This window comes from Schistocerca piceifrons, chromosome 2, assembly GCF_021461385.2.
Source record: "Schistocerca piceifrons isolate TAMUIC-IGC-003096 chromosome 2, iqSchPice1.1, whole genome shotgun sequence".
NCBI classification, from domain to species: Eukaryota; Metazoa; Arthropoda; class Insecta; order Orthoptera; family Acrididae; genus Schistocerca; species Schistocerca piceifrons.
In genome coordinates, this window is record NC_060139.1 from 797272350 (window position 1) to 797296721 (window position 24372).

The 24372-nt window shown below is 38.4% G+C and overlaps 2 protein-coding genes across 3 annotated transcripts in view; one reads left to right on the forward strand and one right to left on the reverse strand.

Moving 5' to 3' along the window:
* Positions 1–9763, reverse strand: part of LOC124777004 (chloride intracellular channel exc-4) — a 181856-nt gene extending 172093 nt beyond the window's left edge. Inside the window, exon 1 of the mRNA XM_047252253.1 lies at positions 9604–9763. Within this exon, the coding sequence (XP_047108209.1) occupies positions 9604–9672 (69 nt within the window). The 5' untranslated portion in view covers positions 9673–9763. The remainder of the gene's footprint in view (positions 1–9603) is intronic.
* A 9021-nt stretch (positions 9764–18784) lies between these two features.
* LOC124775044 (fatty-acid amide hydrolase 2-A) overlaps positions 18785–24372 on the forward strand; it is a 181228-nt gene continuing 175640 nt past the window's right edge. For both annotated transcript variants that reach the window (XR_007015588.1, XM_047249825.1), the window contains exon 1: positions 18785–19041. Coding sequence is in view for 1 of the 2 variants with exons in the window: in XM_047249825.1 (XP_047105781.1) it covers positions 19018–19041 (24 nt within the window). In the remaining variant the exon portion in view is untranslated. The remainder of the gene's footprint in view (positions 19042–24372) is intronic.

Consider the following 24372-nt stretch of genomic DNA (forward strand, 5'->3'; position numbering starts at 1 on the left):
TATAACGCGCCGACACCAGAAACATACAGCAATTCAAGGCGACAAGATAAACGGTACTCCCTAATGGTTGATTGGCCTGATTGGAATCTACAAACACATTTAGGATCCATGTGGTGTGACAATATACAAAATATAGGCTTGCATATTAAGACACTGCCGTGCACAGTTTTTCTAGATCTAACGTTAAGTTTAACGTTTCTGGAGAGACGAGGGAGATTATGGACAACGCTGCCACTACACAGTATCTAGTACTTCTCAACAGTACCCGGCACTCAAACAAGAAAGAGGTTAGCTCCTCACTATTGTCTCTTGAGGAAAAAATGCAAATTTACGCTGTTTGTTGGCTTGAAATTCCTTACACCTTTAACTACAATAGTTGTTACGCAAACCGACAGCGATTGATTCAACCGATTTGTAACTATTAGGTTGGTGCACGTGTTAGGTGAGTTATTGTTTTGCATGTTGGTATTCCGGCAGCTACGCGTTTATTTATAGATTGTCTTATTTTCCTGTTGCTATCATTGTTGGCATTCATTTGGAGATAGTGAGTAGAGAGGTGGACGATAGAAAACGGGCTGACAAGTGGAAAGGTCTGCTTGCGATCAACAGAGGTGACAGCAGCAAAGGCAGCCGCGTATGGGGATAATGCCACTGGACACGGCACGGAAATTGTTTTCTCGTTCTGAGGAGGGCCGTTTTGACTTTAGTGACTCCAAATTCAGGAAGACCTTCGGGGTTTGATGAAATGTTTAATCCGCAATAATCCGTCAGTGTACTCGAGAATTAGCAAATGTGATCAAATTGAACTTTCCACGGTGGTGTGACATTTTCATGCAATGTGACATGTGCAAAAAATCGAGTGGATGGATACCGCATGCTGTAAGCCAAAATCACAAAAATCAGCGTGTGGCCACGTGCATCTCTGCTTGCTAGTCAACTAGCTCGTAAACACCGGCCATTCTTGTCCTGTACCATTATTGGTGACGAGAAATGGTGTCTATATGCTAACATAAGAAAAAAAAGGAATGGTTGAGACAAAAAGCAGCTACTCCCCTGCGAAGACCTGCGCGCATCCACATAGGATATTATGCATCTGGTGGAACAGCGAGTCTTGGAGACGCAATCCAAGAGCAACGACCAGGAAGACAGCATGACGCGATGCTTCTCCACGATAATTCTGCCGCCGTCCCCACCCCCTCCATTTTGCTAGAGTGACAAATAGGACACAGGAGCTGCGTTGGAAAACCATTCCGCACCCACCTTATTCACCTTATCTTGCGCCCCCAGATCATTTCCCCTATAACAATCGTCAAGGAACATGAGTTGTTCGCCTCAAAACCAAGTGATTTCTATTGTCGCGGAATCGATAAGTTGCCCCAGCGTTGTCAGGCTGTTGTAAATAGTGAAGGAGAATATATTACACAGCTCTACAAAATAAATTTTTTTTTCGTTGCCAGGGAAGTTTGAACGAAAATGGGATATTGTTATGATACTCATTCCGAGTATATTTGTACTTTTTCCAAATTGGCTCTGGTTTTTGAGATATAGGTTATTTGTGGAAATGAGAGTTTCATGTGGATAATATCGACTGCAGGGTCCATATATGGTGTAATGTATTTGCTACCTGTTTTTTAATTAGTGATATTGTACTATCTTTATTAAACAATTGTGCTCAGGGAGTGCATCTGTGTGGTTGAGGATTACATCATGCAAACATCACACTGTCAGCATGTGTTCAGTCCTGTTGTGCGGTGCGTGTGTTGAAGATATTGAGGGTTGTGCAGATTTGAATTCGGCGGTACTCGACATTCATTTGTTGGCCGAGGTAATCCCCGCAACAGCCGATAGGTAGCGTTCAGTGTAAACAAGAAAAATGGCGATGGTCGAAAGTCACACATGTGCAGTGCAGCTTCAAGGAGATAGAACCTTTTCATCGTGACGTAGCAAATAAGAGGTGAGTATTCATTTCACACAAAACAATTAATGATGTTTGTTGGATGTGATTGACATGCAAATACAAGAAAGTTCTGCATAATATGTAGTATTTGTGCAATTTTGTTTTAGGAAAACATGAGTTCTTCACGCCGTCTTTGCGTGAACCATCCAGATGAGTTCTGCTACATTTGTGGGGAATACGTTCTTCAAAAGAACAGGAAGAATATCACTCCTTTTGTGAAGGAAGCGTATCTGGCATATTTCGGAATTAAACTTGGAGATCAAGACAAGGCGTGGGCACCCCATAAAGTTTGTAAATGCTGTGTGGAGTGCTTACGGCAGTGGACAAAACGAAAAAGGAAAAGCTTAAACTTCGGAGTGCCTATGGTATGGCGAGAGCAGAAGAACCATACAGATGATTGCTATTTTTGCATTGTTAATGTGAAAGGTTTTAATAGGTTCAAAAAACGAAAGTGGGAATATCCCGATTTGGAGTCAGCAAGAAGACCGGTGGTGCACAGCAACGATGTTCCTGTACCAACCTTCACAACATTACCCACGCTAACATCATCAGATGATGTGCACGGCGAGGAATGTACAAGTAGTGGTTCGGAATACGAAGGACGTGAGACAACCCCAGCAGTTCGACCAGAAGGAGCTCAGTGACTTGATACGAGAACTCAATCTTTCAAAGCAAGCATCAGAACTCTTAGCATCCAGGCTTAAGGAAAAGAACTGTCTTCATCCAAGTGTTAAAATAACAGCTTACCGGACGAGAGAAGAAAACCTTCTTCCATACTTCAACCAAGAAGAGGTTATAGTGTATTGCAGCAATATACCTGGACTTTTACTTGTATTGGGGCTGCCGGAATATAGACCAGAGGACTGGCGTCTCTTCATAGACAGTTCCACTAGAAGTTTAAAATGTGTTCTACACAATGGCAATCGTTACGCATCTATTTCAATTGCCCACTCAACAAAACTTTGTGAAGCATATGCTAACATCAAGATGGTTCTGCAGAAAATTCAGTATATGCAGCACCAGTGGTTGATTTGTGTTGATTTGAAAATGGTGAACTTCTTGCTTGGACAACAAAGTGGATACACAAAGCACCCATGTTTTATCTGCATGTGGGATAGTAGGGCAAAGCACGAACATTGGAAGCAGAAAACATGGCCTCCAAGGGAACATATGGCTGTTGGTGAAGCAAACATTAATGAACCTCTGGTTAGTAGGGACAAGATTGTTCTTACACCATTACATATTAAGTTAGGACTAATGAAGCAATTCACCAAAGCTTTAGACAGAAATGGTAATTGCTTCACATACATCTGCAATACGTTCCCTGTACTCAGTAGTGAAAAACTTATGGCAGGAATAGTTGATGGTCCTCAAATTCGCAGGCTCATCAACGATACCAATTTTACAAGTGTCATGACTGTCACTGAAGCATCGGCCTGGAACAGTTTTGTCGCTGTTGTAAAATGTTTTTTGGGCAATCATAAAGCTCCCAATTACGAGGCACTGGTCAAAAACATGCTCACTAACTTTCAAAACTTAGGAGCTAACATGAGCATAAAATTGCACTTCCTTCACAGCCACTTGGATCGATTTCCTCGTAATCTAGATGATTTCAGTGAGGAACAAGGAGAGCGGTTCCATCAAGATATGAAAGGAATAGAGGAAAGATATAAAGGAAGATGGGACAGGCATATGATGGCAGATTATTGCTGGAATCTGCAACGTGACTGTTCTGATGAGACGTATAAAAGGAAAGCGTGCAGGAAGCGGTTCGTCATGGACGGAAAATGATATACTTACAGAGAAACTTTTCAATTATGTTTTATACGTGGACAAATGCCTATCAGGTTTTCATAGATTCTATTTATAAAGATTATTTTCTTTTTTCATTGTAGTTTGTAGCTCTCGAGTTCAGTATTAGCAATTTTTTCTAATTTTTTGAATAAATCATGCTTTATCTCAAAAACTAGAGCCAAACTGCATAAATGGTTGCTATATTCGTCCTCAGCACCACTAACCCATCCTGAAGCCACTCAAATATCCTTGGCAAGAAAATGAGTGTTGACCAGTGTTATTGATGAGTAGAGTCTCGCACAATCTGATGGTTTTGCTTTCTCTCGTAAAAAAAATCCGCAAAGTATTGACACCCGATAAGCGAGGCGTCCTCTCTAACACCAAATGAGCAAACACCATCAGCTAACGGACAACTGACTTGCCATACATCCTATCTGATCATAGGTGTGAAACCTTGGGATAGTGGCAGTAACCTGATTCCGAAATGGCCTGCGAATTTTATGTCTGACGAAAATGTCAGTCTGAAGGAAGTGAGGAGCTTCTGCCTTGTGTATTTTATCAGCAAGAGAAGAGTATCCACTAAAGAAAAATGCTGTAACTTAGGGCACACTGAAGTGACGTGTTAAATACAAAAGTTTTTAGGTCTGACATGAAACCTAACCCAAGATATTTTATTGGTAGTCCTGCACTGATCCACCGAGCTGCACATTTTCAAGTGATAATTACGTAAAAATCACATCAAATTTTGGTAAATCCAGAGCTTTACAGCCCGCGTTTCTAGTGCGGTGATCCTGGTCTGGGTGCCGCGGTGACGAGCAAAGCGGCGGGCCGGGCGGCACCGCCTTGGGCTATCAGTGCACCGGGTTTACTGGGTCAAGACAGGCGCAGCGTTGCCGGAGCGGCCGCGGCCGGAAGCCGCGCCTCCTTGTACAAGACGGCACTACACACGCCCTTAGATGCACTGCATTTGAGCCGCAATTGAAGGCGAGGGCAAAGGTATATCGCCTGTCACTGGGCACTAGGTCTGTCCCGAGTCACAGACCACTAATTATTTTTTCCTGTTGCCCGCCGTTTGTCTTTCCAGCACACACATTTTGAAATGCTGAACTATCAGACATAAAACAGAATGAAAGGTAATCTGTAACTTTTGAACAAATCAGACTCAGTGCTAACAAGGGAACCTCCCCATCGCACCCCCCTCAGATTTAGTTGTAAGTTGGCACAGTGAACAGGCCTTGAAAAACTGAACATAGATCAATCGAGAAAACAGGAAGACGTTGTATGCAACTATGAAAAAATAAGCAAAATATACAAACTGAGTAGTCCGTGCGGATGATAGGCAACATCAATGACAGTGAGCTTAGGAGCGCCGTGGTCCTGTGGTTAGCGTGACCAGCTGCGGAACGAGAGGTCCATGGTTCAAGGGTTCCCTCGAGTGAAAAGTTTACTTTTTTTTATTTTCGCAAATTAATGATCCGTCCGTTCGTTCATTGACGTCTCTGTTCACTGTAATAAGTTCAGTGTGTTTTGCGACCGAACCGCAAAACCGTGCGACTAGTAGACGAAAGGACGTGCCTCTCCAATGGGAACCGAAAACATTTGATCGCACGGTCATAGGTCAACCGATTCCGCCACAGGAAAACACGTCTGATATATTCTATACGACACTGGTGACGGCATGTGCGTCACATGACAGGAATATGTTGTCGACCCACCCAACTTTCACACTTGGCGAATGGGTAAAAAGATTCTTCTACCTTGCCCGATTTAGGTATTCTTGTGGATGTGATAATCACTCCCAAAAAAGTTATGAAAACATAAGAGTTTGTGACATAAACTGCAACAAATGAATGCAACAGTTTGACAGTCGCACAGTTTTTCCTGTGCTCTGTTAAAACATGTTTTTAACGTTCTCAAATTTTTCCATGGGTACACCGTCAAATCCTGCATATGTCCAAGCAAATCAGGTCATGCCCTGGAATTTTGGAGATCAATGTTGATTATGTGTGAGTGCCTGAACTTTGATAATTGTCTGAAAATAAAAAATTGAACTTTTCACTCGAGGGAAGACTTGAACCAAGGCCCTCTCATTCCGCAGCTGCTCACGCTAACCACAGGACCACAGCGCTCATGAGCTCAGACTAGCCTTGATGTTGCTTATCTTCCGCACGGACTACTCAGTTTGTATATTTTGCTTATTTTTTTTCATAGTTCCACACAACTTCTTCCTGTTTTCTCGATTGATCTGTTTTCAGTTTTTCAAGGCCTATCCACTGTGCCAACTTATAACTAAATCTGAGGGGGGTGCGATGGGGAGGTTCCCTTGTAAGCATAAGATTATGAGAAGTATCAGAGTGGGTCAGTTGAAGTTAGGAGAAACAGTCACCGATGACATTTTAATTCTGCCAGACAGTAAAGGACTTTGAAGAGCAACTGAACAGAATGGATAGTCTTGAAAGTAAGTTATATCATTAACACCAATTAGAGAAGGGTAATGAGCAAGTCTAATGCTGTTGTGGCAACAAAGTAACTGATGAGAGAATTAAGATATAAAATGGAGGCTGGCAATAAGAAGAAAATATATTAAAAATATATACCAATTTCAAGTCTACTAAAAGCTTTTGGAGTGTACTTGCACCCAAGAGAAATGTGGTGCTGTGAAAGAATGAAAATTAAATGTACAGATAAGACAAGAGATGCACACTGAATTGATTTGGGAAGCAGCCTGAGTGCTGAAAGATTAATTTGGTGAAACAAGAAAGTATGTGGGTGGAAGGGAACGGACAGGTTTGTAACATTTGTACAGGGAGTCCAACATATGACAAGTTCAACTGGATACATCTTGCAGTCATTACAAAGAGATGAAAAGAGCTGTGCTAAGCAGACTAGTGTGGAGCACCATAAAAAACCAGTCTCCAGACCGAAGACAATGTTTCACCTATGGTAATGATTTCCTGACAAAATTAAGTTGCACAATGTATCAGTCTCCATTAAATTGGTGGTCTCCAAGTAATCTGCAGGGTAACCTCTTACAGATCACAGGACAAGGTGTAGTAAAGCACTGCAATGTTCGGACCTAACTTCAGGTTGAGGAAAGCCACACATTGACTAAGGCCATATAGCGATCTTATCTGCTATGAAGTTTTTAAATCACATTTAAAGATTATTAAGTTTCATAAAGGGCAAATAAGTCAAACCTATTGAAGCTTACATTCTCACCAACTTACCATAAATGACATATGCAGGTATAAAGATTTGAGCTTTCACCCACTGACAAAAAGAAAAAAAAAGCACACCTACTACACAAGAGTAAGTTCCCTCCCCAACATCACATTAAGTTAATCTATCACAGAATAAGCTTAAGGAAAATGCCACTGAGTCAAGGTAGGTCTACAAACATCTCATTCATTTATAGGAATGACATTTCACAAATCGCTGACGATTTTCCACTGACAAGCAAATTCTAGCTTCTTAGATATTGAAAATGCCACCAAGATAAATTTCATTTGAAGACAAGTACAGCAGAATCTTCATTAATGGGGTGGTTCATTTGCAACTAGGTCTGCGCAGTCAGACTACAGCCTAATATTCCACTAACAGTTACAACAAACTCAGAAGATTGTAATTTAATGGGCCCATCACAGAATCATCCTGGCACTTATGGACACCAAAGGAAATATAAACCGAGACCAACTGCTCCTACTGAATATTAGTGTTAACCAGTGAACCATATAAAATGTGTATAACAGTATGTCTATGCATTAACTTTCCTGGTGCAGGGAAAAACTAGAGATGCACAATAGTCAACAAAGCCTACCTAAACAGAGGAAAGAATGTTAGACCTGAGTGACTGCACCTGTCAGCTGATCACAGCATCCATTTTTGGAACAAGTAATACTATCCACCTTCTGTAGAGTGCATTCTTACATTCATCTGTAGCCACAGTCAAAATTTCATTGTTAAATCAGAGCAGAATGAAAAATCCTGTGTGTGAAACTATCACTTCCCAATCCACACGATGACTGTAGCACTGCACTAACTTGCCCTTTATAAATCAAACTTTCTCTATAGTAAACTACTTTCAGCCAGGAAGTGCTAACCAGTGGCTCAGAACATCTTATGCAACAAATGTCTACTTATTAATATTTGAACTTCAAAGCCAAAATTGCCAGAGTAAAAATACCCTGTTATACTTAACACAAAGGACAGTGACAACCCCAAAAGAATAGTGGTTGTATCCACTGATGGGGCAATTGGTGGTTTAGTAATATCACAACCAGCTTATCATAAGCATAATTTTTCTATAACCCTGTAAATGTGTCAATTCCAGTATATCAAACCTAAGAGTGTGCATCATTTATGCCAAACATTAATGCGGCCAAAAAACTTTGTCCTCCCTCTTTCATTAATGGCCCTAAGTTTTCTGCATTGACAAGCATACCCAAAACACTGGAAAAATGTTTTATACACCACCAGAACTATCAGCTTAATTGAACTTTTAAACATTTAAATTTTTCCCAAGTAACTGTCCTAAAAAGTTTAGCCTACCATTTAATTTTGAATCACAGATGCATCTAAACATGAATAGCTCATCAGATATAGTGAGCTGAAAATGGCTGTTCCAGAAGTGACTTGTGCAACGCAACCACAAAAGGCAGTATGCCTAACCTCTTAAAACATTTGTCCCAGTCCCACACTGGTCACAAAGTGAATGCTTTTGTCAGACAAAATTATCTTCATGTTCCACATAACACCAACCCACCCTTCTGTAGCAAGGAAGGGTGCAAAATACAAATTCTTATTTCCAGTCAACATAGCACTTTACTTCGTGCCTGCAAAATTAAATAATAGCCAGTTATTTCAATTGCTCATTTTGAACTGAAAACATTCGCCTGAGTTAGTATCCTAGAAAAAACAATACCCAAATGGATCACAAGAACCAAGCCAAACTTTTCAGAATAGCTATTACAGGTATTTAAAAAGCCACATTAGAAATTCATCTGACAGAGTGCAAGGAATTTTCTGTAAATAAAAAAAAAGGTCTTAATAAATAAAAACAAAGGACCTACAGATCTAGTGGTTCGTGCCGAAGAATTTTATACAAAGAAAATACAAGCAGGCAACGATATCGATCCAATCGATGTTACCCTGCGCAGTGACTAAAAATCTTCGGTTAATATTACTGAAAACGTTACATACCCGCAGTGGTAGAAACGCAACGATAGTTCATACGTAGGTTGATCACGTTCCCCGTTAAATAGCCTTTCAACCACATAACGATAATTTAACTCCGTTTCTGACCAATTTGCGAGGCATCTCACTAAATAACCAGGAAAACCGATACCGGACGCAGGTTTTAGTCACCTGAGTCGTTTCCTCACTATTTCGTCACAAGCTTTCAATGAATGTTTAAGAGGCTCACTTTAATGTTTTTTTAAAGAAAGAGTGTCAACATTTGAAATGAGTTTTACATCACGGTAAATATGCGGCCTACTAACGTGAAATTCTAAACGAGCAACAAATTAAGCGGATTACAGTATGCGCGAATAAAGAACGACTCAGCATTTGCGTATGAAATACTACATATACGCTATATACTACAAATACGCTACTGCTGAACAAACACGAAAAACGCGAGGAAGAAATGTACAGTGAATTGAAGACAACTACATCCAGATTAGAGTTTTATATATGCTCACTCACGCGTAACAGGAAAGAGGCATAGAGACGTTTTATTCCGCACATTCAGTATGAAAATTTCAATACTTCAAATTCTCTATCAGCCATTTTCACCTCTGGCAGTTATGAACTACATAACATAATATCAACTGCATCTTAAATTAAATTATTACCTTGATGATCAGTTCAATCTCCGGTACATTCCCGTTCTCTGGAGCCCCGTTGGTATATTCATCAGCCATCGTAGCAACCCTAGAATGACACTTTTAAGATGACACCTACTCCTCACAACACGACTATACTCACTTTGCCAGTTTGCCGCAATGTGTCAAAGACGTTACCTTCCCACGAGTCCAAAGAATAGCACGCACTTGCCATAGCCTTAAAGATACTCCACCTCACGCGTGAGAGAACCCAACGGTAAAGATAAACTTATATCAGCGACCAAACTTTCTGCTAGGGGATCTAACGATCTAATATTTTAAAGCCGTTTCACACACAATCATCTGTCTGCACAAATGCCCATACACATCACATCTGCACAGACGGAAGATATGTGGAAGTATGAGATGTGCACAAACCTGGAAGATGGAGTTTATAGTTTGAGCAAAATTGCTCAAATATGAGGGCTGCAGTTACCTCTGCACAGACAAATCGTGGCGTGTGATCAGAAGATCGCAACAAATCTGCCGACCGAAGCATGTTTGAGTCAGTTGTTTGATATGTCTATTGTTTCTCGTCTATGCGTGCACAGTGAATTGTAAAATGACACATACTCGCCAGTGCTATAGAGTGTTCATTGCTGAACACATTGAAGTATATCACAGTCAGATATGTCTGTGGAAAATTAAGAGAAAGACATACAACGATCGAGAAAAGAGGGTAGCTGCGTAAAATTCTTTAACAGAGAAATTACGAGTGGTTGATCACTGAAAAACAGGGAAATGGCAATAAAACAAAGAAACTCGTGCCGACTATTTAGCACATGGAGTTAAGCAAAGCGATAAAATCTGTTCGATCTGGCTCGGGACATGACGAAATTTACAACCCAGTTCCTGGGATTTCCTCGTCCTCTACTTCCTGAGCGATCCCAATAAAGACAGATCATATGAAATACAGTTTAAGTTTATCTTGTAGATAACAGTAATTACTATATATCTTTTGCAGTTCTATTCACTGATCTTTAAGGCAAAAATCATACAAGTAACAACTGAGGGAAATAACTGCAGATGTTAACATAGAACTTTACTCAATTCCTCTTTTAGATGCTACTAACAAAAATAGTTTGGACAAACTCAGGTGGCACAGGCATGTGGTTAACTTCAACGAAAATCCGAGTTCTGCTTATTTTGCACTTAGACAGCTCTCTCAAAATGTTGATGTGCAAGAAGGATTCCTAGCATACTTTCACTCAGTAGGCCCTACAGTCCTTTGTCATGATCTAAGGGTCACAGTATGGCAAAAACAAGTAGGTCTCTATTTATTATACAGAAAAGTGCAATCGCAATGTTGTTTTAAATTGATAATGAATTAGCTTGCAGCAGTGTCTTCAGGACCATAGGGGTTCTTACATTTATTTTACTTTCTAAACCACTATGTGTTTCATAACAAGAGTGATTTAAAGTTGAACTGCAGAGTTCACTGCCACAATACTAGAAGAAAAGACTTTCCAGGTTGACTATGAATCCCTGTCTAGATTTCAAAGTGGAGTTTTATGTTATGGTAAAAAGTCTTGAACAGCGAACTGAAAATCACGACTCAGAAACCAACTAAACTATAGCTTGTTGCCCACATCTACGCTTTCTAAGAATATGCTAAGTTTGAAACACATCTAAAACTGTAAAAAATATTATCTGTAAATTGCCAGAACAAGAACTTAGATAATTGAACTATTTTACTTGCCCTCATGAAATCCCCATCCAGGTAAGAATAAATAGCTTCACATGTGTTGTGTATGATTTCATTCAATGCTTGTTTCGAGATTGCAGTAGAGAATTCTTCTTAATAAAGCTCTTCCTCTTGCCAGGAATTTTGTCAGCGTCAGCCACTACTATGGAATAATTTCTATCCTCTTAAAAGTACTTTTCCATGTTATATGAGAGATTGTTGTGGCCTTCAGTCCAAAGACTGGTTTGATGCAGCTCTCCATGCTACTCTATCCTGTGCAAGGTTCTTCATCTCCCAGTACCTACTGCAACCTACATCCTTCTGAATCTGTTTAGTGTATTCATCTCTTGGTCTCCCTCTACGATTTTTACCCTCCACGCTGCCCTCCAATACTAAATTTGTGATCCCTTGATACCTCAGAATGTGCCCTACCAACAGATCCCTTCTTCTAGTCAACTTGTGCCACAAACCCCTCTTCTCTCCAGTTCTACTCAATACCTCCTCATTAGTTATGTGATCTACCCATCTAATCTTCAGCATTCTTCTGTAACATCACATTTCATGAGTTATTTTGCTCCCCAAATAGCAAAACTCCTTTACTACTTTCAGTGTCTCATTTCCTAATCTAATTCCCTCAGCATCACCAGATTTAATTCGACTACATTGCATTATTCTCGTTTTGCTTTTGTGGATGTTCATCTTATATCCTCCTTTCAAGACACTGTCCATTCCGTTCAGCTGCTCTTCCAGGTCCTTTGTGTCTCTGACAGAATTACAATGTCATTGTTGAACCTCAAAGTTTTTATTTCTTCTCCATGGATTTTAATTCCTAATCCGAATTTTTCTGTTGTTTCCTTTACTGCTTGCTCAATATACAGATTGAATAACATTGGGGAGAGGCTACAACACTGTCTCATCCCTTCCCAACCACTGCTTCGCTTTCATGTCCCTCAACTCTTATAACTGCCATTTGGTTTCTATACAAATTGTAAATAGCCTTTCGCTCCCTGTATTTTACCCCTGCCACCTTCAGAATTTGAAAGAGAGTATTCCAGTCAACATTGTCAAAAGCTTTCTCTAAGTCTACAAATGCTAGAAACGTAGGTTTGCATTTCCTTCTTGTAACACTAACCAAAACGGCCTTCCTGTGCTGGTACTGCGAATAGCTGAAAGCAAGGGGAAACTAAAGCCATAATTTTTCCCAAGGGCATGCAGCTTTACTGTATGGTTACTGTATATGAGAGATTATGAGCATCAAAAGACAAATAAATGTGTCCAAACCTATCTTCAAATAATTACACCAGTTGTCAAGTTAGCCTTGCAAATCATGAAATATATTTATTTGAAAAAACTGCCTTTGCTTAAGCTGCCAATGTCTAGAACATGTTAATCGCTCTTCCTTTTTCTTGCACGTTTTTCATTATGCGACACAAATTGCGAAAACAGACTATAACAGAACATTCTCTGTTAATAATTTATAAATAAATGAAATAAGCTTTAAGGTTGTGGCAGCCTTGTCGACTGCTGCTGAAATTTCTTTTCTAGACTGACAGATGTCAGTTGAGCAGTAGATTGGAACTTGTGTAGTGTGAACACACCACATTTGCAGTCATTTATTCCATGCACAGGCGTTTTTCACAGATATCTGCATAGAAAGATAGTTGCGTTTGGAAGGGGCTTTAGTTTCGACTTGTCATCATGTCAGGGTGTTTTCAAAGTTTATTTATTTATTTGTTTATTCAACAGCTTTGGATGTACATATATGGATCAGATCAAAGTACATATTTGCAATGTAAGTTTATCGAGAGTAACGATCATATACACTAATTAATTATTAAGGTATATAATTTTTAAATACAGTAGCGTCAGACATAATTATACAGTTTGTGTCTACTTTGCATTCCACCTACACTGATTTTATTTCTATTCTACCGTACATAAGAATGCATATCCAATTTATTAGATATCTATCTATGCATATTTCAGTTCCATTACAGAATATGCCTATTTCTTTTTTTGCAATTAGTATGTATTCATTGACTGAACAAAAAGGACTTTCTATAGGCAGTAGTTTTATTGTTTGCTCTTCTCTTTCAGGCTAATTTTGTAAATATGAGATGGTAAACATTTGTATGGTTTTATTGCAACTTCTTTCTAGTTTAGCTGTATTGTGTTGTGAAAATCTTAAGTTCATAGAGCTTCTGGTCACATTATAATGTATTTCTTCATTTTTATTTAACTTGTTTTCATGTTTCCACACAAGCTGTACTATTGTATATACATATATATTGTAATAATTTAAAATTTTAAGTTGTTTGAATAGTGGACTACAGCTATTTGTTCTTCTTGCATTACCATAAATCTGATGGTTGCGTTTTGCAATTTGAATTTTTTTAAACTCAAATGACTCTATATTTCTATTCCATGGTGCACAATGGCATTAAAATATGAGAAATATACCATTTGCACAGCACCTTCTGTAACTAATGGGTTGATGTCTCTGAGAATAAATATACCTGGACTGAGTTAGCTTGTTACAGTAAGAATGGGGTCTTTCCAGTTGTCATCGGCGAGCCCTACGAATTTTTTGACTCGAACTGCATTCATATCCAGTTCTTGTGGTTGTGTTATTACTCTCTACTGCTTCTATTGTCATTCCTAAATAGTGTTGTTTTAGTTTTCTTTTGATTGAAAATCAGCCAACTCGTTCTGAGGCCCTAAATATCAACTTGCCTTTGTTATGATGTCATGTTATTGCAAATTTTCGTGATAAACATATCAGTAAATTAGCCTACTGTGCCTATTTTCATTCATTGCTTTCATATGGCATCATATTTTGGGATAATTCATCAGTAAGAGAAAAAGTATTCATTGCATAAAAATGTGTAGTCAGAATAATAGCTAGTGCCCACACAAGAAATCATTGCAGACATTTATTTAAGGAACTCCGAATATTCGTAGTACCTTCGCAATACATATATTCACTTATGAAATTTGTTATTAATAACCCATCCGAATTCTAAAATAACTGTGAAGAGCATGGCTATAATACTAGAGGGAAGGATGATCTTCCCTGTTCTGGATTAAATCTGACTTTGGCACAGAAAGGAGTCAATTATGCTCCCACAAAAATAATTGGTGATTTCCCAAATAGGATATAAGTCTGAAAATAAATATTTGAAAACAAATTAAGAATGACAACTCCATCTACTCGGTAGATGAATTTTTAGATATGAAGTAGTAACTGTAAATTTACATAATTGCATATCAATCAATATTTGTAAGAAGATAAACAGAGACTGTTTATGTGATCGATCATGTTTTTTCCTTATGTAAATAATAGCATCAGAAACAACTATATTTTTCTACTTCATTAGAGCTGACTTTTACCTAAAACATTATTCAATGACCATTGCTTTACCAATGTTGGTTCTTATTTACTTCAGTGTGGGCATCAGCTATGTTCTGTTATTTTAAAATCTAATCAACGTTTGCTTTCATATCTCTAAACATTCAATAGAAAAATATCCAGTTCATCAAGGAATGTTTGCAATTTGCCACGAAAGCAAAACATGATGATAAAATATAGCTTAAGAAGACATAACAGCACAATAGCACAAAATCTCTCACTGTATCATGCATAAGTGCGACACTTACCATCACTACAACAGCAGCAGCAGTGGCACACGATATATTTGGGCAGGACATACAAGAACTCTTCTTCCAGAATTTAGAGTTCTGCTATGACCATTCCCTGGACTGTTACCCTGGCATACCTTGTCTATCTAGATGATGTTATTCTTTGTGTCATAAATCCAAGTGGAGTGGTAGTAAACGTGTGGTTATGGGCATATCTCCAATGATGAGGTCAAAATATTGATAATGTATGAAAATCCCCGTTTTAAAGGCGTGAGAGTGATGCTTTGAGGCTTTGGATGGTATGAAATAAGTAAGAATTCTGCATAGATAATTATAATGTTCAGTACTCAAATTGTTCCGGTGTTACTGGTCTGTCAAACACTTTGCATTTTGGGCAACCCAAAAACGAAATATCTAGCAACGAAAATATCACTCAATGTACTCACTTTTAGAAATCAAAGTTCAGAAACTTGATGTGTGTTGGCTCAGCCATTCAGTGTGCTGTAAACGAGCTTCTCGAATTGTGGGAGTATGTGTATGGATTTTTTTGGAAATGTATTGTCGGTGTGTACAAAGCTCATCCATCAGAACGATTCAGAGGAAGTTTCTGCTACTAATCATCGCCCTGATTGGAAACTCCGACTCTTTTTTGGTCATCAGTATTGTGTGACCCACCATAAGTTCTTTCCCTGTGACCACCTCTTCACCATGGAGTAGCATCTTTATACGAAACGTTTACGATTATTCGTTGGGTATATTCTAACCTATATCTTTCGCTACTGTTTTTACCTTCTATAGTTCTTCTTACTCCCATGGAAGCTATTCCCTGATAACTTAACACATGCTTTAACCTTTAAGTATAACCCTGGGGTTAAGTTATTTCTATTTGAAAACAGAAGATAGGGATATTTCACTCCTATGTAAATTCTGTTGGCATCCATGTGATGATTTTGCAATATTGCCTGCCAGCTGTCAGTCTGTTCCTGGCTGCCTGCAGAGCAAACAACCTGCTGTGGGGTCTGCTGGACCCCAGAGTTATATTAACGTGTGCGTTTTTTAAGTTATAAGTTTTTCATCAGTTTGTACTAACAAAAGGACAGAAAATTTATGTGATAGGCCACACTTAATTCTAGCTTTGTTAGATACAAGTGAGGAAGAATATTCAGAAAGCCTATTTGGTGATGACACTGATTCTGATCCAGATGTCGTTCTTGAAGATGACGATTTAGATGATGAACTGGTTGCTAATGAACCTAATGATGCGCTGAATAGTGGTGAGCCTTGTGAAATAGGAAATGAAGACAGTCAAGAAGATGGTGAAGAAGATGACAGCAGTGAAAATGAGGAACACCAACGACATAGACATCTGATTCGGGGGAGGAACAAAAAGACGCCATATATTTGGAAGAGTTGCAGAAAGGAACACCTGAAAATGCTTGGATGCTTCTAACTGATGATGCGATGCTAGAAGAGATAACCATGCGAACTAATGAAGAAATAGACAGACAAGTATGTAACATTGTAAGGCAGCTGTATCAGCGGAATACACGGAAAAACGAAATGATTGCGTACATAGGGTTTTCTACTTGGCTGGTGTGCACAAAGATTCAAAAAGGAATTGAGAAGAACTTTGGTCAACTGAGCTATGGTTTTCTATTTACAGAGCTACTAAGTCCTTACCTCGATTTCGCTTTATAACTACTTTCTTGCGCTTTGATGACAACGCCACTAGACAAGAGAGAATAAGAGATGATTGTTTGGCTGCGATACGATATTTGTGGGACACTTTTATGGAAAACTGTCGTGCTTATTACAGACCATTTCAGCACTGCACCATTGATGAACAGTTTATAGGCTTTCGTGGTCGATGTAGATTCAGGGTATACATGAAATCAAAACCAGGCAGGTATGGTTGGAAAATAGTTATGCTGAACGATTGTAAGACCAGTTACATGTTAAACGCAATTCCTTACATTGGAAAAGTAAAAACCCTGAACAGTGAACCTGTACCCACATATTATGTGAGAAAGCTGTCTGAGCCACTATATGGGACAAATCGTAATATTACGCCAGACAATTGGTTCATGTCCGTCCCGTTGTTCAACAAAATGTTTGTCGACCAGAAACTGACAATGGTTGGAACAATGAGGGCTAACAAAACTGAGATACCTGCAAAATTTTTGCAATCTAAACCTGCAGGAGAATCGTTATTCGCTTTCGACCATAACAAGACCTGTTTGCTCTCCACAATGCATCACAGTGCAAATGTAGGTGCGGAGACCAAGAAACCCGAAATAGTTCTTATCTATAACTGAACAAAAGGAGGGACTGATACTTTTGACAAATGGTACCATGGTTACAGTGTCAGCTGTAGAACGAAACGTTGGCCGGTAAGATTCTTTTTCGGGATGTTGGGTCAATGTGGCGTCAACTCTATGGTTTTCAACATTTTGAATGCAAAAAATCCTAAACTCAGCCAAAAGAAGTATTTGCAGATATTGGCAAAGTACTTGATAAAACCATGGCTCTATGAACGAGTGGAAATTCCAACGATTCAGAGAGGAATCAAACTTGCTATTCGAAAAATACTGCAGAGTCCAGCAGAACGTCATGTTGCAAATGATGTCGAGCCACTTAGAAACAACGCTGCTCCTTCTGCCCTCGAGCAAGAGATTGGAAAACAAAATTCCTCTGTTCATCATCCTGATCTGCAATGTGTGACGAACATCGTGCAATGGTTTGCAGAGATTGTACAGAGTAGAAAAGGGACATAAATCACTTCAAGGAAAATAATTAATTTTTCTTACATTTTTCACTTAATGGTTAATTAATTTTGTTAGAATTCAATGATCTAAAATTTATTTAAAATTATGTGGAATAAATGTAGTTTATAGTGTGTAAGTAAAAGTCCTGGTAACAGATTTAATTAGGTTTCAATTTATACCTATTTTATAAGAGCCTATAACTATGATGTAAGAGGATTTGGGTAATTTTTGCAGTAAAAAGTATCTTTTTTGTATGGTATTATAAGAAAACCTTTAAATGCTTTCACTTTACCAAAAACACTAAATTTTTCTACTTTTTGTGTACTTTCTGAAAATAAAAGTATATTCAATATAGTTTCTAAAATTTCAAATTTTATTTTTTTTGGATATTAATACGTTTTCGTAAATAAGAATGTAACATCTTTGAAAATTGTTACTAAAATTGTTTCAGCACGATTAAATGTACGTGAGAAATATGTAAACAAAATATTTTCAAAAATTTCAAAAAAATGTGGCAAATATAAGAAGAAATACATTGGGGCCCACGAGACCCCAAGGTTATATTTGTGTATCTTCTAATAAGTGTTATATTTAAAGGGTTAAGGCCACATCTTGCACCCTCCAGCAGAGATTATGATGAAGTAGAATATTGAGAGCACTTACGGAGTGCACAGTATCTGAAGGAAACAAGAGGAAGCCGTAATATATGTTCCAGTAAATATCGTTTGATATTCTTATAGTGACTGGCTAAATGAAACTGCAATGCTGTGTAGGGCATTATACAATGATTTGTATTTATGTTGCCATACCCACTTTATTTTCTGTGTTTAACAGGCTGCTGTGACTATATACTTCTATAAAACAATTATATTACCAGTTTTGACAGTTAATTACTGTTACTATTTTATTACTAATTCTACGTCGCTGCGCAAAAGAAATTTGTCCAGTTTTCCGCCTTTGTCTTACCAAACTAATCTGAACTTTTCTGTATTGATACAAACTACGATACAAAACGTCAAAACATAGCCAAAGATTACAATGTTGTCATGTACGAATTTGTAAGAGCGCTGCCGGCAACAATATTCTGAGAGTGACGTGCGGGTTATTGGAAGTAGAAAGTCGTCAGGAATGTGTGATTTATGTAATTTATGTTTGGGATGCATAAGTAGTTGTTTGTTGAACTAATGGAAATTTTGTGAATGGAAACAAATTAAACGTAAAAACTGTATTGTCTGTAGATAGGTAGGAAATAGATGTGAGAGGAAATTATTCGAAGACTAAGCTATCTCCTTGAACATGCCCCGCAGACAACGGACAGAGGTATCGTAATTTGTTTATGTATATCAAACCGTTTTTTACGGCTGGCATTTAACTGTCTAGGAGTTCAGGTTTGATTAGAAATGTTGAATAACAACACAAGATATTGCATTGATCATTCATGCTACTAGGATATCTCGCCATTCATTTTGGCACCTGCGAAACCTTCAGAGAGCGTATCATAGAGGGGGAAAAAGCAGCCAGTTTCCAAGAACAGAAATATATTTTTGGCAGTGGGAATTCGTCATAACATTTCCCTAGAATAAAATAGAGCGGACAAGTCATATAGCGCGTGTCGCGTAATTAATCACACGGTAGTTGCCTCATTTTATTTCTCACCTCGGATATACATAGACAGCATTACAATCTGTGATACCATCATGCTTGTACATACTGAGCTTGTACATAAGCATTCATATGTACCAAAAGAACACTTTTCTGTTAAACACATTATCTGGTTAGCACTGATTATTATCAGCAAGGTTTGATTTGGGCTTTTATCTGTTGCCAAAGTAGAGTATTATTTGATGTTCATATTTATATTTTAGTATTGGAGCTTGATGTCTTGCTGCACTTTTGCAATATTTGATGATGGTTGCAGGGATAGCAGTCTACTAGAAATTTCCCAGTGTTAGAAGTTTACCAGTAGATTGCTTCCACGTTGTTCAAGGGGTAGTTAATTACTTTCATTGTGAATCTGAATTTTAGAGCCGTATTGTAAATATTGTACCATATAATGATTATCTAGGAAGTATACAGTTTCCATCTGTGAGACAACTTGCCTTTCAAAGAAGTAGTAATAGTGAGCTATTGGTTTTATGAGAGCTGTGTCCAAGTAAAAGTCTTCTGCAGTTTTCATTTACGAATAGATGACTTCTTGTCCACCTTGGACACCCCCTCAGTACTGACAATGTTGTTGATAATCCTGAATGTAGGATGCCAACATATATATGAAAATATATCTACATACTTTGTCACCATGTCTCAATCCAGATGTAGGCCTATACAGTTGAGGAGTTCACTGTACTGACATAACACTCCTGCTGTAACAGGGTATCTGAGGTAGGTATAGGTAAAGTTGAGTAAACTATTCAGAAAAACATCAGAATTCATCAGCAAACCTCTCCTGCCATCCTAAAAATGTCATACAGTGTGAACATGTTGAATAACAGTGCAAGAAACTTGTACATCTTCCATTTTTAAGGCTCGTTGATGGAAAACGTTATATATTTGGAAAAAAGTAAGACCAGCCTTTAGTCCTAAAAAAGTAGGAGAGCTTATGTAAAGTTTGGAAGGTAGGGGACGAGGTGCTGGCAGAAGTGAAGCTGTGAGGATGGGGCGCGAGTCGTGCTTGAGTAGCTCAGATGGTGGAACACTTGCCCACGAAAGGCAAAGGTCCCGAGTTCGAGCCTCGGTCCGGCACACAGTTTTAATCTGCCAGGAAGTTTCATATCAGTGCACACTCCACTGCAAAGTGAAAATCTCATTCTGGAAACATGTCCGTGTGTTTGCAGTTCAACAAACAGCATTACCGAAAACCTGGACCACGTATCCTCTTGTAGATCTTCATTTCCCCAGTCAGAATCAGCATAACAGAGAAGAGCGTTTGAATTTCCTCTTTTTTAACACAGACCAACATAAACTGATCCTTTAATATACCGAAGAATTCATTTCAAACCTTTCCAGTAGAATTCTGTTGGTTTATTTTCATGTGTACTAAAATATTTAACTGATGCACTTGTGTTTGGTCTTGTAGTTGTCATTTCATACATTAAGCAACCTATTAATTCTCTGTATGGTCTAGTTTCAACCATTTCACCACAAGCACCCTCACTGAGTTTGACTTCCATTGACGTTTTAAAGGGTTTACAGTCTTCCTTGTTGAATCTTTTCAATACGTTTTCAAGATAAATGCATTGCATTTTACCATTGGTCTTCTGTATATTTAGTCCAAGGAATAGTTCTAGGTCTCAAAGTTTTCACAATTCAAGTCCTAATTTTGACTTCTTCTTAACATGTGTGATTTTGCTTTTACAATTCAAAACAATTAGAATATCATCCATGAACAGTAGCAAAAAAAGTATTATCAGTGTATTCAGCATGGGGATATCCATGGACTTCAGTTTATTGAAACATGAATTCCTTCATAAAATTACCAGATGTAGAATTCAAAGTCCTTGGTGCCTGCTTCAGACCACATAAAGCCTTACTGAATTTGCATACCTTAATCTTTACACCTTGAGGGTCGACAGAAGCGTCCGATCCAACGCGTCGGCTTTGACCCGTGACGTAAGGGTGTTGTCGTGTGTGACGTCATGACGGCGCGGAGTTTGGTTTGAGTGTGGCTGTCTCCAGTTCCGTTTTATCTTATTTTATTTATTTTCCTGATCTGTTCGTTCTATCTCGTGAGATTTTTTTAAAATTTAAAAACACTTATTACTTATTTTAATTATGTTTCCTCGAATTTCTGTTTTAGTTTATTATATTTATCTTTCTGATCTGTTCATTCTATCCCGTGAGATTTTTTTTTAAAAAGACAAAAAACACTAATCAGCTACTGAAGCATCTTTATCTTCTATGGGTTGCAGGGGTTACAACCCCTGGGGAGGTGTGGGTGGGTATTCATGCATGGCTGTCTTCACTTACACGTTGTAGCTACGCAAGGCGTCTAAATTTGTTTATATTTAGTTTGCCCCCCACCCAAAACACCCCATTTCCCGCGCTTGTCCCGTTAGTGTCATTAGGCTTTTTGTGGAAAGTGTGTGTGTTTGTTTTTGTTTCCGCCATATTCGTGACGTCATGGGTCAAAGCAGACGGGTGGGATCGGACGCTTCCGTATTTCCCACCTTGAGGAACTTTCATACAATTTTTTTTTCACTCAGTTCTCCATGCAAGAATACATATTGTCCATCAGTTTGTTTCAAAAACAAATCATGCCCATTCACCACACTTAGAAAAGTCCTCAGTGTTGAGAGTTCAGCGACAGGAGCACTTGTCTCCTCATAATCATATCATTTTACTTAAACACCACCTTCAATAACTAAATGTACCTCATGCTTTTTATTATTTCCAGATGCGTCTCATTTTACTTTGAATATGCACTTATTGTCAATGATTGTTTTATTTGTTGTAAGTGATGAATAAGTCTGTTCCGTTAGATGACAGAGAATTCGATTCTCCCTATATTGCTTTTGTCCTTTCTTCTTTGTCATGCCAACTATTCACAGCTTGTGCATTCAAGGCTAATCCTCCAAGTGTCTAGGATCTAGATTTTCTTGTTATTGTATTGTTTTTCCATAGAGGCTCTGCTTCCATAGTTTTTTTCTGAAGGCACAGGCTTCGATTTATCTTCAACAGTTTGTTCAGTTTCCTCTGAGTTAATTTCATTCTGATGATGCCCTTGATCTTCTGTTATGTTCTGCGTTATATTGTCCATTTGAACAGTTGCCTTCAAGATCCTATCATCGCTACTTTCACTTTCGAATAGAAACTCGTCTTCTCAAAAAATTACAACTCTTCCAAACACAATCTTGTGTTCTTTGGGGCATCATAATCTGTAACCATTGGGCCAATATCCAGTCGTGAACCATTTTAATGACCTGCAGTAAAATGTAGTTGTCAGTAGTTCCTTTGGAATGTGCAAGTATGCAACACATCCGAATATAAGTATTTTCTTCAAATTTGGCTTTCTTCCAGACCATAGCATTGCTGAGATTTCTCTATTGAAAACTGAAGTATGACTACAATTAACAATAAAAAAAATAGCTGCCAATACCACTTATGACCAAAACTTCTTCCCAAGTTTGCATCCAAGAATCATACAATGAACCTTTTCAATGATGTCTGATTTAGTAGTTTTACCAATCAATTTTGCTGAGGTGTGTACCTTGTTATAAACTTGAAGTGTACTCCCATTTCATCAAAGAAATGTACTCACGGCCATTGGCACTTCCGATCTTCTGATTTTAATGTTGAAATGATCAGTAGCGATTCCATAGTATACTGTGAAATAAACAAACACTTCAGTCTTCGATTGAAGAGTATAAGCTGCTATAAAGTGAGTATGATCATCAGTGAAAGTCACTGTATATTTCTTTCCATCAAAAGACACAGGCATTTATAGGACCAAGCACATCTCTACATTTCAGTTCAAGTAGTTGTTTGGCTCAAGCATGAGACTGTGTATGACACAATCATGTTGGTTTACCCTCTGTGTATGTAAAATATTTATTTACAAGTTCAGAAAAGTTTATTTTGACCAATACCTTGGCTAGATAATGAAGTTTTTTCATATTTTCGAGGTTCAGATATCCTAAATGTTTATGCCACAAGTCTACATCACTGTTTGAAACACAGACACTTTTAGAATAGAACTCTTAATACATATGAATGAAAGGGTATGCACACCTGGATCTTTTGTGTGTGATAGAACTCTTAGTACATTTGAACGAGAGGATATACATGCCAGAATCTTTTCTGTATGAGCTACAGTGCTTCCACAGTTCAGTTTGAACATACAGAATTTTCAGAAGTAATGCAGTATCCAGTCATTTCTAGATTAAACACTGACAATATGTTACTTAATAAACCTTATACTACATGCACATCTTATATTTATTTCTCTCCTCAAAAAATGCTTTCAGCATCAACTTCTCCAGCATTTCTGGTAAAGAAAAATGTATCTGTTTGGCAACCCTTATTCTTTTTGGATTTTCTAGTTCCCTCACATTCTCCAAAGGAACAGATTCATTAATTAAATATTCTGTTGCTCCCCCCTCCCCCTGTGTCTAGAAACCAGTCGACCTTGCCATGTGGAAAGTTTCCAGTAGCAATTGAGAAAGAAAAATTATTTTAACTGCCATCTATTTCTTGCACATTTTTCACTAGTTTTGCAGAATTTATACTTTTATGCTTTGTGACAATTGGTTGGTTGGTTGTTTCGGGGAAGGAGACCAGACAGCGAGGTCATCGGTCTCATCGGATTAGGGAAGGACGGGGAAGGAAGTCGGCCTTGCCCTTTGAAAGGAACCATCCCGGCATTTGCCTGGAGCGATTTAGGGAAATCACGGAAAACCTAAATCAGGATGGCCGGACACGGGATTGAACCGTCGTCCTCCCGAATGCGAGTCAAGTGTCTAACCACTGCGCCACCTCACTCAGTTTTGTGACAATTCAACTTTGTATTGTTCCCTAATATGACCCAGTTTCCCGCATCTGAAACAAATAATTTAAATCAAGCTTTGGTTGCATCATACATACCTTGAGACTTGGTTGTCACTCAATATTTCCTTTGATCTTGCTGTGAGCCAAGTGCTGTCAGTGAAGACAATTTAA